The sequence below is a fragment of the Phyllosticta citriasiana genome (genome assembly GCF_038021145.1).
Source record: "Phyllosticta citriasiana strain CBS 120426 chromosome Unknown IWZ02scaffold_3, whole genome shotgun sequence".
NCBI lineage: Eukaryota > Fungi > Ascomycota > Dothideomycetes > Botryosphaeriales > Phyllostictaceae > Phyllosticta > Phyllosticta citriasiana.
Window position 1 is genome coordinate 191617 of NW_027117280.1, and position 14172 is coordinate 205788.

A 14172-nucleotide genomic window follows, 5' to 3' on the forward strand; every position below is an offset into this window, starting at 1 on the left:
ACGAGGTGACCAGGACGGATCGCGGGGCGCGGGAGCGGCTTCGGGCAGGGGGGCTGGCTCATCCGGACAGCGGTTGGCTCGGTTCTCATGGCCTTCCTGGAAGCGACGGCGGCGGTCGGGGGAACGGGAACGCGTGCGGTTGTCGTACTCGCGGCTACGTGGGTATTCGCGGTCGCGGGGACGCTCGTCGTCGTATTGGCGGCTTCGGGGGTAGTCACGCTCGCGGGGACGCCCTTCTTCCTGGTAGCGGCTGCGAGGCTGGCCACGTTCACCGGGTCGCTCGTCATCATAGCGGCGGCTGCGGTACTGATCACGCTCGCGAGGGCGTTCATCGTCATAGCGGCGGCTGCGGTGCTCGCGCTCGCGGGGGCGCTCCTCGTCGTCGTGGTGGCGGCTGCGATGGTGATCACGGTCTCTAAGACGCTCTCCGTCGTGGCGGCGACTGCGATGCTCGCGAGAGCGAGACCTAGACCTGTTGCCGCGCCTGTGGTGGTGTCGGTGACGGCGGTCGCGAGATTCGTCGCGTCGGTCGTCGTGGTGGGAGCGATGGTGATGACGGCTCGAGCGGTGTCTGTCTCCACTGCGCGAATCGAGTCCTTGGCCCTCCAAGACGTCGCGGTCTCCTCCCATTGTGCCAGACCTTTTGCCGTAGCCGACGCCGCGGGCTCCAGCACCGAGGTCTTGGTCGTACTCGCCTCGCTCAGCAATGGGTTGAGCAGACCTGGGCCCAAGCGGGATCAGGTTGGCGTTGGTGGCACCAGACTTGGGCGGACCGGGGCGTTGAATCCCAAGCATCTCGTCCATCATGGCAGCCTCGCGCTCCTTGACTTGGCGCTTTTCTTCCTCAATCTGCTTCCTTTCGTCGTCGTCGATGTGAAAGGCAGACTTGTTGGCCTTGGCGTACCAGTTGAGGTCGCGTCCCTTTTGCCAGCGGCCGACGGCTGTGGAGGCGTTAGAACGATGTCCAGACGAGGAAAAGAGAAAAGTTGGGAGAGAGGTAAATGACCTGGCGAAAGCACAAGATGCACTGGCTTGCTGTCCAGCGGGTCAAGGCAAAGATGAGGGTACACATGGGCAGCGTGAGGGAAGTTGGAGAGGGGGAAGATGAAGCCGGAAAAGGCGTGGAGTCATGGAAGCGGGGGAATAGGGCAAACAGGGCAGGCGCATCGGAGGAGGAAGGTGCAGGCACGACGTAGAAGCAACTCACGGGCGTGGATCGAGTGGCCAAGATAATTCTCGCGCTGGGAATCCGACGCGATTTTGCTCCAGTCGACATTGCCGCCGATTGCGAGGTTGCCCCTGGAGCGTGTCAGTGTGTCGAAAGAATAATGGACGATGGAACTCTGGACAGCCCAGTCAGCGATGGATGGATTCCTGGTCGGGAAGCAGCGTGCGTACCAAACCTCGAGCCTTCTTTGCGGACCGTTTGCACGAGATCCATTGCAATCGGCGGGTAACGCGATTGCGCAAGGGAGCGTCGGGTGTTGGGAGTCAGTTGTAGTAGTTTGTCTGTGTCGTCGGTCGTCGGTCGTCGGTCGTCGGTCGTCGGTCGTCCGTCGTCCGTCGTCCGTCGTCCCGTCGTCTCTTGTCCCGTCGACGCCACGCCTAGCGCCTCGCGCCTCGCGCCTCGCGCCACTGCTCAGCCCTCCCTCCCTATGCACGGTTCTTCCAACACCTCCCCCCGCCGTCACCTCCAGCTGCTTGTCCCGACGTCATCTCGACTCTGCGTCCGTCTCTCCAGCTCTCCCGTCCACCCATGGCTGCAGTCCAGCAAACCCCGCTGGACGAGCTTCAATGGCGCAGCCCGGCCGCCCTGGCCAACCTCTACCACTTCTTCGGCGGCCTGCATCGCGGCACAATTCACCTATACTTTGCCGAGTCGGACTACATGGATCGCACCTCCAACAATTGGGCCCTTCTCATCCAGAACCAGGGCGCCCCGTGGCTGGCAGATCGCGACGCCTTCGAAGCACGCCTACGCACTATGCAGGGCTTGGAGTTCATGGTGGTGGCGGAGCCCGAGCCCAAGCCAGACGCCACCGACAGTGGAATCTACGTGTTGCGGAAGCAAAATCGGCGGAAGAGGCCAGGGAATCACGACGATGAGTTGACGGTGTTGGCGACGTACTATGTAATTGGCGAAAACATATACCAAGCTGCCTCTCTCGAGGATATTGTCGGCAACAAGATTGTGCGTCCTGCCTGCTGCCTCAAAATTGTCTCGTACTAATGACAGCACAAAGCTCGCCGCATCCACATCTCTCTCCAAATTCTTCACCCTTGCAGCCTCCCTCCCCATCTACACCTCCGGCCGCGGCTACTCCTACTTCCCACCCTCGTCCACCCTACCGCGTCCTGGAGGCTCCGCCTCAGCGTCTCGCCGCAGCTCGCGCCCCGGCTCCCCCGTCGGCGGCGTCGAAGGCAGCATGCTCGACTCAGCCGCCGAAACCGCGTCGCAAACGCAAGACTCATCGCAACCCAACGGCTCGCAATCGCAGCCGAACCAGCCCAAAAAGGGCGGCGCCGCTGCTGGCGCTTCGGCCGCTGCAGCTGCCACCTCGCTGTCGGCCCTCACGCACTCCATCCGCCTCTTCACGCAGTACGGCTCCGAGTTCTCCGACACCAACCCGCTCGTCGGCGAGCCCGGATCCTTCGTCTTCAGCGCCACGGCGCGCCAGGTGCAAGCGTCGCAGGCCAAGGCGCAAGCAGCCGCCGAGGCCGCTGCGGCTGCAAAGAACGTCGTGCAAAGCATCGAGGGCGGCGGCGTCGCCAAAGAAGGCGGCACTGGTACTGGCACTGGCACGTCAAAGCCGCCGACGCCCCTACCGCCGCTCGACGCCGTGGCGAAGCCGCCTAGGCGCGTCAAGCGCAGCAAAAGCAAGGCCGGCACGGCGCCGACCAGCCCTGTCACGCCCAGTGCGGCGACGCCGGGCAAGGGCGCGTAATGTATTGTTTTGCGTTGCGTTGCTTGGGTTTGGCAGCACAACCCCCAGCTTTCTATGGTTTTTTTTTGTGGCGCTCCGGCGTTGGGTCGGTGGACCGCCGCCGCCGCCGTGGCGGTCAAGGGGAAAGAAGCTGAAGAGAAAGAGATACCCTAGAACATCATGCTTCTTCCAATCAGATAGAATTCTAAAGATTCACATGACAAACAGGATCGCCAAACCGACTACTCGCCTCGTCGCTAAATTTGACCGACTGACTGTGCCGGAACATCAAGCGCCAATTTAAACCAGCCATCATCTCGTCTCTCTCTCTCTCTCTCTCTATGTCCATCGCCCCATCTCCCATCTCCCATCTCTCACCCCGCGCGCATGACGATACTAAGACTCTTGCCTACATGTACCTACCTACTCATCTCCCTTCCACCCCCACCGCACCTCCCCTTTCTACCTCGGTGCATCCAATCAATCAGTAAACCAATCGACCAACCAATCAATCAATCGTGACAATACGCCGCACCGCAGTGGTACGTGGGGTGGGGTGGGGGTTGCCGCGCTGCTGGTTCACCTACCCATCTTGGTCGCATCTGTACGGCTCTCCGCCATTACTTATTCACTTATTCACTTATTCACTTATTCACTTATTCACTCGCTCACTCACTCACTCGCTCGCTCGCTCGCTCGCTCAAGATGACGGGGAATTTAGCTCGAGAAGAGGAGAGGAGAGGAGAGATGATGCGGGTAGTTTTGTGGTGGCAAGGGTGATTCGAAGGCGGATGGGAAGTGATAAGGAATGATGGGGAATATGGAGGGAGGGAGGGAGGGAGGGAGGGGGGCAGGGAACAATAATTCGACCAATTGGAGGGATGTATGGTTGGGGACCTAGATTGAGGAGTTTTGTTCTTCTTCTTCTTCTTCTTCTTCTTCTTCTTCTTCTTCTTCTTCTTCTTCTTCTTCTTCTTCTTCTTCTTCTTCTTCTTCTTCTTCTTCTTCTTCTTCTTCTTCTTTTTGATTTTTTGATTTTTTGATTTTTTTTTTTTGGCTTTTCACTGACATGAGTGGTGGGTACCATTTAACGAACGCCACCACACCACTTCCTTAGGTTCCTTTGCAGTAGGTAGGTAGGTAGGTAGGTAGTGCCTGTCTGACGCATCATCATCGTCATCCTCAACCTACTCCCTCCAGTCTCTCCCATGCCATCCTCACTCATCACTCCCACTCTCACTCGCACCCGGCTCCCCCCTCTCCGCCCTCGCCAACACCTCCTTCCACTGCTCGGCAAACGCGCGCATGGCGCCCTCGCCGCCGCGGCTCGCGTCCACCACGTCGCGCGGCAGCTTGTGCGCGCTGTACTGCGGCGACGCGAAGCTGTACGCCTCCGGGTCGTCCTTTTTGACGAGCCGGATCTCGGGCGTCCAGAGTTCTTCGTCGGCGTCTTCTTCTTCTTCTTCTTCTTCTTCTTCTTCTTCTTCTTCTTCGGATGATGGCGTGGCGGTCGAGGCTTCGGAGGTGGCGTCGTCGACGTCGTTGTCAGCTGCTTGGGGGTGAGGTTGGGGGCTGGAGGTGCTTGGCTGTGCTGATGCTGGTACCGGTGCAAACGGGATGGAAACGACGTTTGCTTCTGCCTTGGTCTCTCGTGCCTTTTGCCTCTGCGCCCATTTCTCCGAGTCGGGTCCGTCCATCGTAAGCAGTTCCAACCAGCTAAACAGCAACGGATCCGTCCGTTGCGCCCACGGATTAATATCTATGAGCCAAACCTTCTCATGGGGCGGCGGAATGTAGACGTCAAACACGAAGCTCTTGTCTGGAAAAGTGTCTCTCAGGTTGTCGTCGAAGAAGGATACGATGCGCGAGCGGAGGACGTCGGACATGGGGAAGAGAAAGTCGAAATGGTTCAGGTCGCGCTGCGAAATGGCCAAGAGGTTGCGCCGCCGCACAAAGCAGCGGAACTCGAGCGATGGGTTCAGCTCAAAGCGCTTGCGCAAAACGAGGTGGTATGGTATCTCGGGATCCACGCGTGATTCGTCTGCAGCGGCGGCATTGGACTGCGCTGGCTCCTCCTCCGTGTCGTCGAACGCGTGCTCCAGGTCGTGTGTAATGAAGTCGCTGCTCTTCAGCAGCAGGTAAATGTCGCTCGGGGTGCGGCATTCCATGCTGTTCGCATTCATCCATGTAGCGTCCTTTGGCGCGCTCCAATTCAGCTTCGGCACCACCTTGCCTCCCAGCTCTTGAATGGTGTTCTTGATTTGTAGGTGCAAGTCGCGCCACTCGGCCGAAGGGTCTTGGTCTTCATCCTCGCTTTGCTCTCCGGCGTCGGGGTTTTCGGTCGAAGAAAAGATGCCGCTGTCGTCGTCAGACCAGTCGCGCGGTGGAGAGGCGTCGTCGTCGGGCAGGATGATGCCGTCTGCGCGGAGGTACGAAAGGAAGGGTGCTTGGAGAGGGATCAGGCGTGCTTTGGGCGTGATCTTGCGGTATCTGTGATCATGATGGTAAGCCAACGTTGTGTGTGTGCATTGCGACAGAGCCTTTACCGTGGATGCCAGGAATGATACGAGCAATTGAGAATATGCTGCTTGGTTACCGGAGCAAAAGGAAGAGAGGCATAAGGCTCCGCAGATGCCGATATCAAAGGACCTTCAACGTCTGCCATTTTCCGGGTTTGTGGAATAAATCACGATCGAAAAGCGCGGCAACTTTCGTCATGGAGGGGTTTGAGTCAAATAATTAAATAGTTGCCGCAGCTGCCCCGCCTTGTCCGCGGAGCCACGGCTATGACATACCCTCGCCGACCGCCTACTGCGGCGAACGTCAAACCTCCGAGCTGCCTGACAATACACCCACCTACCACCGTCAACAACTTCAACCATGTCCTCCAACGTCGGCCTCTCGACGCCGCGCGGCAGCGGCACATCGGGCTACGTCCAGCGCAACTTGTCGCTCCTCAAGCCGCGCGACCAGGCGGCGCCGTACTCCAAAGACTACGACCAAGTCAAGCAGCACCGCCAGCGGCAACCGGACCGCGAGATTCTCGAGCACGACCGCAAGCGCGCCATCGAAGTCAAGGTGTTTGAGCTACGCGACCGGCTAGAAGACGAAGGGTAAGCAACCCCTCCGCCAGACATATTGTCTCCTTCCTCTACTAACACGCACGCGCCAAGCGTCGACGAGGACGACATCGACGACCAATGCGACGCCCTGCGCAAAAAGCTCCAGAAAGAAGCCGAGACCTCAAATGACCGGATGGACAAGTCCAAGGCGCAGAAGCTCAAGTCGCATCAGGTGCACGAGCTGGCGGCGGCCAAGATCGAGGAGAGCGAGAAGCTGCGCAAGGCACTGGGTATCAGCGCGGACTATGAAGAGGGCAGCCATTGGAGGAAACAGGAAGAGAGGCTGAGGGACGCCATGAAGAAGGAGGTTGTTGAGGAGGAGGCTGCTAGGGACGGCCGCTACCTTAGGGATCGCAGCGAGGATTGAGATTTGTTAGCGGATGAGACTGGTTTTGAGGGGTTCAGGCGTTTGGGGACCGGGTCCGGGAATGCGTATTTTGGGTCGTTATTTGAGATTAGCATGGCTACGGGCGGACATTTCAGCCCGCAAATCCGTGTTTCTTCCAACGTTGAAAGTATCTCGAGCGGAAAGACTACATTCATACTAACCAAACAGCAACCTACCTACGAGTGCCACTCTTCGCGAGCGAGCCTCTAAAAAACCACCAAAAAGAAACTCTTCCATCGCCAAGAATCGAGCTCGGGTCTCCAGTCCGATCCAAATGGAGCCCCGTTCATGATATACATGGATAGGGAGGCCTACCTTCTCACCAAACGCATGCGTGAGGACGTACGCTTCAGGGCCCGTCGTGTTAAGACTGGCGTGCTGAACCACTGCAACCACGATGGATGATTTTGTTTTGTTGATGGAATTGATGTGGCGGGGTGGGGTTACGTGGTGGGTAAGGATGATAGTACAGTGCCGCGAAAGACGATTCCAACAAACCGCAACTACTCCAAATCCAATCAAAAAACAATCAGACGCCCACACAGTGTCTCAAGACACAGACCGATCTACTAAAACACTGTCCTTGCCTTGCGCCATCATGTTTATTAAGTATATCTACCCCACCTACTCACATTCTATCAAAACCGCGTTCGTTGAGAACATCTACGCCCTACTTTGCCCTTGCGAGCGAGCATCGCTATGCACTCTTGATCTTTTTTCTAACATAACGCCCTTCCCAAATGCCACCACTCATGGTCAAGTATAATTGTGTCGAATACCCATCGGCTCTCACTCTCAAACGCCTTGAATATACCGCAAACAGAAAAGAGAAATGGACAAGAGGGAGGAGATGGAAACGGAAGGCCAGTGACCGACAGGATAGATTTCGCGTACGCAGTCAGTTGACTCAGGTCAGGTCCATTTGGTCGACGTCGTCATCGTCATCGTCGACAGCGACACCCGGATCAAACATGCGCATGATGCTGTCCAGCTTGACGCGCATCTCGTCGTACTCGGCGTGCGGATCGCTCTGCGCGGTGACGGCGCCGCCCGCACCAACCGTCCACGTCTCCCACCCTTGTCCACGATCCTCCCCATCACCCTCTTGGCCGCCATGCTTGTCGTTGTGGTTTTCGTCATCCCACCTAAATGCCGTCCGTATAACGACGGCAAAGTCGCCGCCGCCGCCGACGTCGAGATAACCCATGACGCCCGAGTAGACGCCGCGCGGGACGCCGTTTTCGAGGGCGGAGAGCAGTTCGCAGCTGCGTTTTTTGGGGGCGCCGGTCATGGAGCCAGGGGGGAGGGAGGCGGCGAGGAGGACGACGCCGTCGGATGCTGCTGCGCTGCTGCCATTCGTTTCTTTGTCGAGGTCGATGTCGGTGGAGTTGGGGGCACAGGTATTAGAGGTAGAGTTGGAGAGCGTGTTTTTGGTGGTATTCCCCAACTGCCCCTCGACAACACTAACAAGCTGCCACACCGTCTCATACTCCTCGACGCCCATGAGCTTGCTCACCCACACATTCCCCGCCCCCGCCACGCCGTGCAAATCATGCCGCACCAAATCGACAATCATGAGGTTCTCGGCGCGCTCCTTGGCCGACCCCAGGATGCGCTCCGCCTCGGCGCGGTGCACCGTCTCTACTGCACCGCTGCCGTCGCTGCGTACCCGCGTCTTCTTGACCGTTCCCTTGATTGGTCGGAATTGGCAGCGTCCGTTGCGGTTCCAGGAGAGGAAGCGCTCCGGGCTGCTGCTTACGACGGTTGCGCCTGCAAGCCGCATGTACGCGCCGAAGGGGGCGGGGTTGAGACGGCGGAGGCGCGTGTAAAGGTGCCAGGGCAGTGCGTGACGTGAGTGAGATGTCTGTGGGAGTCGCACTGTTGTTGGGGCCGTCAGACAGAGCTCGTATGAGTTGCCGGCGCGGATGTGCTCGTGGCAGGTGGCGACTTTGGCGGTGTATGAGGAACGCGTGGGCATCGTGAAGTGCGAGCGGTGGAGGAGGTGGGTGAGGCTGCGAGGGGACTCGACTTTTGTATTTGCGCAGGATACAGCGTTGATGGTGCTGCTATGCCCATTTACGCCATTGCAAAGGCAATGCTGGCCATCTCTTGTCGTGGCCAATCTCATGCGCTTTCCTGCAGGGGGCGAGTCGATGCAAGTCGCAAATGCTGACTTGAGTCTCTTCGCCGTCTCTTGCACCCACTCGTCATTTCCCTCGATGCTTTGGACGTGAATGGTCTGCTTGACGTGATTGACCACGATGCTCCGCAAGACGAAAGCAAACAAAATGTCTGGCCGGCGTTCCATTACGTCCTCGGAATCGGCTCTTTTGGTGTCGACGTTAATGGTCTCCAGCCCGACTTCGTAACTGATGATGCCAGCAAGTCCGCCCCAAAATGGTACTTCGGCCGGTCCATTGGGCGTGCGACATTGCTGTGTTAGGTCCTTCAGGTAGGCCCAAACATCGACATCGGACTCGTTGAAGAGGAGCTCGTTTCCGCTCCACAACTGCACTTCCCGGTTCTGGACGTAGTATTCCAGCCGTAAACTGGATCCATCTGGGTCGAGACAGCAAAGAATAGAGTGCGATCCAGTCTCCGCCCTGATCGGTTCCTTTTCGGAGTTGAGGCCAGACTCGAGGATAATCGTCTCGCCACGCGGCAGTCCCAGAAGCGAGCTGATTTTCTTCACATCGCATGAATAAGCAGGAGCAAAGTGCTCATAGTTGACTGCGCATCCAAATCTGTTGATCAGTCGCCGTCGGAGCAGATGCGAGTAGACGGCGTCCCAGTGCGGAGGGCGTAAGGCGGGGCGGAGAGACGGACCGTTGCAAGAACCGCCGCGGCGATAGACGCTGCCGGATGGCAGATTAGTCATCTTCCTTGGTCTATCGTCGAGCCACTTTCTGGCCTGATTCCACCAGTTCCGGATGATGCGCGCTCCGGCTGGATTTGTACAGATGGACTCAGGGTGATATTGGACTCCCCAAAACGGGTGGACCATATGCTCGACACCCATCAAAACGGGTCCGTTTGCCGCGCTGTCGAGATCCCAGGCAATAGGACGGAGCTTCGGGCATTGTTGGCTTGGTTCCCACAAGCCTGCTCCAGATTTGCCGTCGGGAGAATGTGGCCCATCTTGGTGTAGCTTGACCCGGAGCGAATGATACTGGGTGGCGTGAACGTCGTCGACATTGCCGAAGATGGAGCTTTGCTGGTGCTGCACTCGAGTGATGATGCCATGACGCGGCTCCGGCAGTTTTTCGATGGCAGCACCGTATGCATGGGCCAGACTTTGGAAGCCCAGACAGATGCCAAGGACGGGTAGTTCTTGCTGGGTCAAAGGCAAGCTCCACAAGCACGAGATGAGGCCCACATCGTCTGGATCGGTGACGGTGCCAGGGCCAGGGCCTGCGACGACGGCATCATATCCACCAACGAAGTCGGAGAATTTGGAAGCGTCTTGGCCCAGCAAATGCGGGTCGTCGATGTGGATGGTTGTCACGTCTGCTCCGATGGTTTGACGCAAGAGGGATACGATGTTGTTGGCAAACGAATCATAGGCATCAAGAAATAGGATCCGCGGTGCATGACAGGCGTCGTCTTTGGCCATGTCGAGACGTTTCGGAGGTCGGAGGTCGGACCAGAAGGGCGCTAAGGTAGCTTTCCGAAAGTGGTAGGGAATGAGAAAAAAAGTTACAAAGGGGAATAGTGTACAGAGGAAGGTTAATAGATCGAACGGACAAAGAAAAAGCAAGCATGTCAAAAACTTGTTGAAAGAATCATGTCATTGGCGAGGTGTGAGTTCAGCTTCGGCCAATCAGCATGGTGCCAAAGAGCACAAACGGGATTCTCACCACAGGTTGACAGTATGGCCGAGAGACAGAAGAAGGGACTGGGGCAGATGGACAATCAGGAAGTCGGGGCCGGCCAAAAGCGAACGGAAAAAAATTTCCTCATGGATGCGGTCGCTAAACTTTAAGCTTATCGCTCGGCTCCAACGTTTCCGGCGATCCGCTAACCCCTTTGGTGTCTGCGAGGACACAGCAGCTCGGATTCGGGACTCCATCACAATCAATTCCATCCCATTCCCTTCAGCACTTGCTGCTTCCGCCCTCGGCACTGACGATTGATTTTGCGCCCTGCAATTTGGCCCATGGCTCCAAAGACCTCGTCCCAGCACCTCAGTCTCGCTATTTGTGTCGGTTTCACTATCAAGCTCCGTCGTACTCGTATAGCCTTTGACGGGCGCAACTCCTAACGTCGACGGCCAAACCAATCGCCTCCCCACCGTAACTCCTCTGTTCTAAATTTCCCTGCCTCCGAATCAGCATCCCAACGTTGGGGGTCTGCGCCGAGTTTGTAACCGATGGGTCAGCACCATCAGCTCCAGCTTGGGCTTTTTGTCACTCGGGAGGAACCATGTTGATCGTCACTGGCACTGGCGTCGCAATCACAGCCCAGAAGCCGGCGCTGCGATTTGCTTGCCGTCTTGGGTATCGAGTTTGACGTTTAATGCAAGAGAGGGCCAACAGCGGAGGTGAGCTGTGGTTTGGCTACTTCGCCTGACTAGCCCTTGGCGAAAACACTTGTCACCATTGGACCGTGTGTCAGGTTGAAGGCGGCTCTTGGAGGCGGCTCTTGAAGGCGTAAGACGGACTCCGGATCCCCCGCTGTAGCCGTCGGTGCAAGGCTTTGTGGCACACGGCGCACACGCGGCGTTTGCACCCCATGTGGCAAGTGGAGCAGGACGGGTGCTATATAGCGTCCGTCCCCCATCGAACCAGTTAACCTTCTTTTCCAGTCGATATCCCAATGTTTGGGGAGCGCTTCTCACCAGAGCCGCGTCGCCCAGTGCGAGCGGCAGGAATTAGCTCCGCCATGAATAAGCACCCGCGGGTCCGTGTCGCAGAATGGGTCGCGACTAGGAGAATGGAATACCGCTCCGCTCGTCGCCTCGTCTCCATTCCCCGCGGTTACATGCCGGCCAGAAATCCCTCGTTATGTCATCCGCCATGCCAGGTCCACACGCCCAAGCGGCGAGCGAAGCCGCTCAGCTTTCGGCTTCGCAGTCCGCCTGGTACCGGTGCAGGCACTGCTCCGACTCGTTCAAACGCGAAGACCACCTCCGTCGACACGAGCTCAGTCATGGCTTCCCACGCTTCCTGTGTGACCACAATGGCTGTGGCATGCGCTTTCACCGCAAAGACGTCCTCCAGCGACACAAGCTCGTGCACCAGCCCAATCCTCTGAAGCGCCGTCGAAAGCCCCGCCGCGGTCCCATACCCCATGGGCCTATACAACAGGCTGGCGGTCAGGCGTCGTGGTCCGGAGAGGACAGCGCCGAAGGCTCCACCACGAGTCCAGACGCTTCTCACCCTCCTCTTCACCAGTCAGACTCCTTGACTCAGGATATTTTGACGAATTTACCGGGGGTTCAAGTGTCCAACGGCCACGGCACCGACGCCAGATTACAAGTGGACCCATTGTCGGCTCAGTCGTTTGATACCTTCAACCTGACCAACGAGTTCACATATGGCCTCGAAGATTGGTCCGACTACGCTCTGCCCTTTGACGGCTACAACGTGCGGTCATGGCAGGACTACGCCATGCCGACGTTCGAGACACCCGTCACGGCAGACGTGCTGCCCTTTTTTGCCCTCGCCCATGCGCCTAACGCTGACTTTGTGCCCCCCGCGATGCCCTCGCCGTTGAACCTGCCGCTCAACTCGCAAGACATGTTGCGCTGCGTCAATTCCTTTCGACGGGGCGTCTTGCCGCGGCATCCGTTCCTCCACCACGTCACCTGCGAAGAGGAATGCATGTCACAAAATTCGCCGCTGTTCTACGCCATGGCCATGGCTGGTGCTATGGAGTTGGACCAGTATCGGTCCAAGGCTGAAAAGCTATTCAAGATAGCTGTGCAAGAGTTAGATAAAGGGCCCAAGACTGTGAGAAGCCTTGGTGGTCGTCATGAGGGGTATTTCACTTACTGTTTACAGGTCATTAATCAACTTCGAAATGTTCAGGCACGCACTCTTTTGATTGACTTTGGCGTATGGTATGGAGACGAAAGCATGCGCAGATGGGCGCGGCGAGAGCGCACTTGCCTGGCCCAGGTACGTCAACTGAAGCTGTGCGAGCGGGACACGATCCTGAAATGTGTCTGCATTTTCCCCGTATCCAGCAGTCGCGCAGCTCTTCAGCTTTCCCACTACCAAGAAAAATGTTAACAAACTTCCCAGACACGAATGGAGTTCCTCCAAGCCCACTTTCTCCCGCTCAACTACGACAACTGGCTCTCCTGGCGGCGCCGCGAAGAAGTGAAGCGCACCGCCTTCGCCTTTTGCGTATGCGGCACAACGCAAACCTTCCTCTACGACGAGGAGCTCAACATCGTAGCCGACAAGCTGGAAATTACGCTGCCGTGTCCCGACAGCGTGTGGGAGGCGACGACCGAGGACGACTGGCGCCGCGAGGTCGCCAACCTATCCCTGCACGAGAAGGCTGAGATAAACTTCCCAGCCGCCGCTCACGCCATGCTGTCCTGCGACACGGTGCATGTCACCGACTACGAGCTGGCGACCGTGTTTGGGCAGCAGATTTTGCTTGCTGTCATTTGTGATACGTTCAATACGGCGCATCGGCTGCGGAACAATTATACCAGTGTTGCGGCCTGGGAGGCCCGCGATATGGCGGCGTTCCGCCTCCGTGAGAGCCTTGATGGCGCGCTGACTCTGTGGGGCGACCTCTGGTGGACGCCCGTCGAGACGCTGTGGGAGCTCGACAAGCCGACGCTACCCAAGGGCGAGGCGCAGGTGCTTTATCAGTACGCGCGCATGCGGTTCAATCGCAACCGGGAATTCGCGCAGACGCGGCCGCCGTGGACGTACAAGGCGGTCGAGAGCGCAGTCCAGACGTTTTCATCCATGTCGAAGATTGGTTTTACTGAGGTCAGTATTACCCCCTTCCCCTGATTTTCGGCCGCCCCCTGTCCCACGGACTGACTGACTAATCATTCCAGGTCGCAACCCACGCTCCCACAATCTTCTCCGTCTCCGCGTACTACATGTGCACCGACGTGGCGCGCCACCTGATGACGTACATGACGGCCATCGCCTCCCCGGTCTACGCGCCCCTCACGCCGCGCGACACGGAAATCGTAACGCGCATCCGGCAGGCGGTGCGCCGCCACACAACTTCGGCGCCCTTCATCCGCTTCAGCTCCACGCTGGGCGCCGTGCCCCGGCCCGGCTCGTGTATTGGGCATATTGGCAGCGCTTTGGGCGGCAGTATCCCACCGACGAGCCGCAGCATTAATGGCGGTGGCAGTATCAGTGGCAATAGTGGTGGTTGTAGTAGGGGAGCAAGAGGGCCAGGCGGCGGACGAGGCAGCGCGGACGCTGCAGTGACGGCAACGTCTTCTCCTACTACCACGACGCCGAAATCCAATTCGAACACTGTGCCACCGCCGCCACCACCACCAACGGCAACGCCCATCCTCCCCTCAAACACAAACACAAACACCAACGCGTCGGCTACCACGAACACCACCACATCCACCACATCCACCACATCCACCTCTCCAACCCTCGCCTCCGCCTCCGCATCCACAAAGCCCAGCCTCGCGCCCGCCGTCCAACCGCCTCACCCGCACCCTCATCACCATCCAAATCACCACCACCAAACACTGACCCGCCCCCGCGCCCCCTCTCAAACAACCCCAACGCTGGCCTCG

General features: G+C 58.2%; 6 protein-coding genes across 6 annotated transcripts; 3 read left to right on the forward strand and 3 right to left on the reverse strand.

Annotated features, from left to right (window-relative positions):
- Window positions 1-555: 555 nt before the first annotated feature.
- IWZ02DRAFT_351768 (kinase phosphorylation protein-domain-containing protein) lies at window positions 556-1441 on the reverse strand (the record flags this gene model as incomplete). Its single annotated transcript, XM_066764251.1, has 3 exons — window positions 556-941; window positions 1208-1299; window positions 1404-1441. Coding segments are annotated over 3 exons (516 nt in total), but the record flags the coding sequence as incomplete, so codon positions are not given.
- A 117-nt stretch (window positions 1442-1558) lies between these two features.
- IWZ02DRAFT_443619 (MED6 mediator subfamily complex component-domain-containing protein) lies at window positions 1559-3160 on the forward strand. The gene is made up of 2 exons (XM_066767039.1): window positions 1559-2191; window positions 2244-3160. The coding sequence occupies exons 1-2, from the start codon at window positions 1757-1759 to the stop codon at window positions 2943-2945; spliced, it is 1137 nt and encodes a 378-aa protein (XP_066624950.1). The 5' UTR covers window positions 1559-1756; the 3' UTR covers window positions 2946-3160.
- A 661-nt stretch (window positions 3161-3821) lies between these two features.
- IWZ02DRAFT_430514 (cell division cycle protein) lies at window positions 3822-5543 on the reverse strand (the record flags this gene model as incomplete). Its single annotated transcript, XM_066766078.1, has 3 exons — window positions 3822-3988; window positions 4165-5414; window positions 5521-5543. The coding sequence occupies 3 exons, from the start codon at window positions 5541-5543 to the stop codon at window positions 3822-3824; spliced, it is 1440 nt and encodes a 479-aa protein (XP_066624951.1).
- Window positions 5544-5757: 214 nt separating this feature from the next.
- IWZ02DRAFT_396862 (pre-mRNA-splicing factor CWC21) lies at window positions 5758-6797 on the forward strand. The gene is made up of 2 exons (XM_066765592.1): window positions 5758-6037; window positions 6098-6797. The coding sequence occupies exons 1-2, from the start codon at window positions 5805-5807 to the stop codon at window positions 6411-6413; spliced, it is 549 nt and encodes a 182-aa protein (XP_066624952.1). The 5' UTR covers window positions 5758-5804; the 3' UTR covers window positions 6414-6797.
- Window positions 6798-7270: 473 nt separating this feature from the next.
- On the reverse strand, window positions 7271-10351 carry IWZ02DRAFT_169660 (ADC synthase). Its single transcript, XM_066762181.1, has 2 exons — window positions 10292-10351; window positions 7271-10244 (listed from the first exon to the last, which is right to left on the reverse strand). The coding sequence occupies exon 2, from the start codon at window positions 10045-10047 to the stop codon at window positions 7342-7344; it is 2706 nt and encodes a 901-aa protein (XP_066624953.1). The 5' UTR covers window positions 10048-10244; window positions 10292-10351; the 3' UTR covers window positions 7271-7341.
- Window positions 10352-11449: 1098 nt separating this feature from the next.
- On the forward strand, window positions 11450-13754 carry IWZ02DRAFT_513856 (uncharacterized protein; the record flags this gene model as incomplete). The annotated part of the gene is made up of 5 exons (XM_066770592.1): window positions 11450-12385; window positions 12437-12553; window positions 12680-13387; window positions 13459-13674; window positions 13728-13754. The coding sequence occupies 5 exons, from the start codon at window positions 11450-11452 to the stop codon at window positions 13752-13754; spliced, it is 2004 nt and encodes a 667-aa protein (XP_066624954.1).
- Between the last annotated feature and the right edge of the window lie 418 nt (window positions 13755-14172).